Source organism: Cebus imitator, unplaced genomic scaffold, assembly GCF_001604975.1.
Source record: "Cebus imitator isolate Cc_AM_T3 unplaced genomic scaffold, Cebus_imitator-1.0 Scaffold304, whole genome shotgun sequence".
Classification (NCBI taxonomy): domain Eukaryota; kingdom Metazoa; phylum Chordata; class Mammalia; order Primates; family Cebidae; genus Cebus; species Cebus imitator.
The window spans coordinates 2,660,567-2,663,319 of NW_016107619.1; the positions used below are offsets into that span (position 1 = coordinate 2,660,567).

At 46.7% G+C, this 2,753-nt stretch overlaps 1 protein-coding gene across 2 annotated transcripts in view; it reads right to left on the reverse strand.

The window, feature by feature from the left end:
* ZNF425 (zinc finger protein 425) overlaps nt 1-2,753 on the reverse strand; it is a 29,873-nt gene that overhangs the window by 10,157 nt on the left and 16,963 nt on the right. For both annotated transcript variants that reach the window (XM_017502908.2, XM_017502909.2), the window contains exon 3: nt 2,519-2,677. In XM_017502908.2, the coding sequence (XP_017358397.1) occupies nt 2,519-2,677 (159 nt within the window). The remainder of the gene's footprint in view (nt 1-2,518; nt 2,678-2,753) is intronic.

Genomic DNA, 2,753 nt, shown 5'->3' on the forward strand with positions numbered 1-2,753 from the left:
GTGCTGGGATTACAGGCTTGAGCCACCGCGCCCGGCCCTCTCTCTCTTCTTTTTTCTTGAGACGGAGTCTTGCTCTATTGCCCAGGCTGGAGTGCAGTGGCATGATCTCAGCTCACTGCGGCCTCCACCTTCCAGGTGGAGCCATTCTCCTGCCTCAGCCTCCTGAGTAACTGGGATTACAGGTGCACGCCAACGCGCCTGGGTAATTTTTGTATTTTTAGTAGACAGGGTTTTACCACATTGGTCAGGCTGGTCTCGAACTCTTGACCTCAGGTGATCTACCCACCTCAGCCTCCCAAAGTGCTGGGATTACAGGCATGAGCCACCATGCCCAGGCTCTCTCTCACTCTTTTACTATTATCCACAATAAAAGTCATTTCATAGTTGACTTTGATTCCTAGAGATGTGAGATCTAAGTTAAGTCAAAAAATGAAAGCCGCTGAAATTACATGAATGATAGCCGGGCATGGTGGCTCATGCCTGTAATCCCAGCATTTTGGGAGGCTGAGGTGGGTGGATCACCTGAGGTTAGCAGTTTGAGACCAGCCTGACCAACATGGAGAAACCCCATCTCTACTAAAAATACAAAATTACCCAGGCATGCTGGCACATGCCTGTAATTCCAACTACTTGGAAGGCTGAGGCAGGAGAATTGCTTGAACCCGGGAGGTGGAGGTTGAAGTGAGCCGAGATTGCGCCATTGCACTCCAGCTTGGGCAACAAGAGCGAAACTCAGTCTAAAAAAAAAAAAAAAACTACATGAATGACAATCAAAGACAGCCTTACTGTTTAGTTTAGGCCAGGCTCAGTAGCTCATGCCTGTACTCCCAGAACTTTGGGAGGCTGAAGTGAAAGGACTGTTTGAGCCCAGGAGTTCAAAACCAGCCTGGGCAACATAGGGAGACCCCATCTCTACAAAAATGTTAAAAATTAGCTAGGTGTGGTGACGTATGCCTGTGGTCCTGGCTACTCAGCAGGCAGAGTTGGGAGGATTACTTGAGCCCAGGAGTTCGATCGAGGTAGCAGTGAGCCGTGATCATGCCACTACACACTCCAGCCTAGGTAGGTGATAGAGTGAGACTCNTTTTTTGAGATGGAGTCTGGCTCTGTTGCCCAGGCTGGAGTGCAGTGGTGCGATCTCAGCTCACTGCAACCTCCGCCTCCTGGGTTCAAATGATTCTCCTGCCTCAACCTCCCAAGTAGCTGGGATTATAGGTGCCTGCCACCATGCCTGGCTAATTTTTTGTCTTTTTAGTAGAGACAGGGTTTCACCATGTTACCTAGGCTGGTCTCAAATGCCTGACCTTGTAATACACCTGTCTCAGTCTCCCAAAGTGCTGGGATTATAGGCATGAGCCACCGTGCCCGGCCCAATATTTCACAAAATTAAAGGAAGCAGAGAAGTTAGGGATGATGAGGATTTTAAAAAGTGATCATTATGAGAACAATGTAAGTAAAAAAAAAAAAGAAAAAAAAAAAAAAAAAAAAAAAAAAAAAAAACTGGCCGGGCTCAGTGGCTCACACCTGTAATCCCAGCACTTTGGGAGGCCAAGGTGGGTGGATCACGAGGTCGGAAGATTGAGACCATCCTGGCCAACATTGTGAAACCCCATCTCTACTAAAAAATACAAAAATTAGCTGGGCGTGGTGGTGCGCGCCTGTTGTCTCAGTTACTTGGGAGGCTGAGGCAGGAGAATTGCTTGAAGCCGGGAGGCAGAGGTTGCAGTGAGCTGAGATAGCACCACTGCACTCCAGCCTGGCACCTGGCAACAGAGCGAGACTCTGTCTCAAAAAAAAGACTTTTCAGTTTAAATATTCTCTGCAATATTTCACAAAAGTTTTTGAGACAGAGTCTCACTCTGTCGCCTATACTAGAGTGCAGTGGTGCAATCTCAGTTCATTGTAACCTCTGCCTGCTGGGTTCTAGGGATTCTCTGGTCTCAGCTTCCCAAGTAGCCGGGATTACAGGTGCATACCACACCTGGCTAATTTCTGTATTTTTACTAGAGACAAGGTTTGCCGTATTGGCCCAGCTAATCTCGAACTCCTGACCTCGTGATCTGCCCGCCTCGGCCTCCCAGAGTGTTGGGATGTTGGGATTACAAGTGTGAGCCACCACGCCCTGCCCTTTTTTTTTTTTTTTTTTTTTTTTTTTTTTTTTGAGATGGAGTCTTACTCTGTAGCCCAAAGGGTTCAAGCAATTCTCCTGCCTCAGCCTCCCGAGTAGCTGGGATTACAGGCACCTGCCGCTACAGGGTTTCACCATGTTGGCCAGGCTAGTTTGGATCGCCTGACCTCAGGTGATCTACCCACCTCAGGCCCCCAAAGTGCTGGGATTACAGACATGAGCCACCGTGCCCGGCCACTTTTGCTACCCTCTTGAGTAAAGAAAATTAACATTCTCCATCAAAATAATGTTTCTTATTGACTAGCTCTAGCCAGGTATCCAAAAAGAAATATTCAGGAAACAAGGCTAGAAAAATTAAATAATTCATGACCTTAAATCCATCTTACTCACCAAAACATGGCAACTTTTCAGTATTCTTCATGTCCAACTGTTCATCAGTAGGAGGACCGGTTGTCCTTTTTGTTCTATGTAAGAGTCCTTGATCACTGATTAATAGCATTCTTCCTTGTTCCATCCATGTGATCAAATCTGGCTTGGAAAAAGCATACCCTGCAAATAGAGTTCACACAGACTTTGAGTTTACTGAATACTTTTTTTTTTTTTTTTTGAGACAGAGTCTCACTCT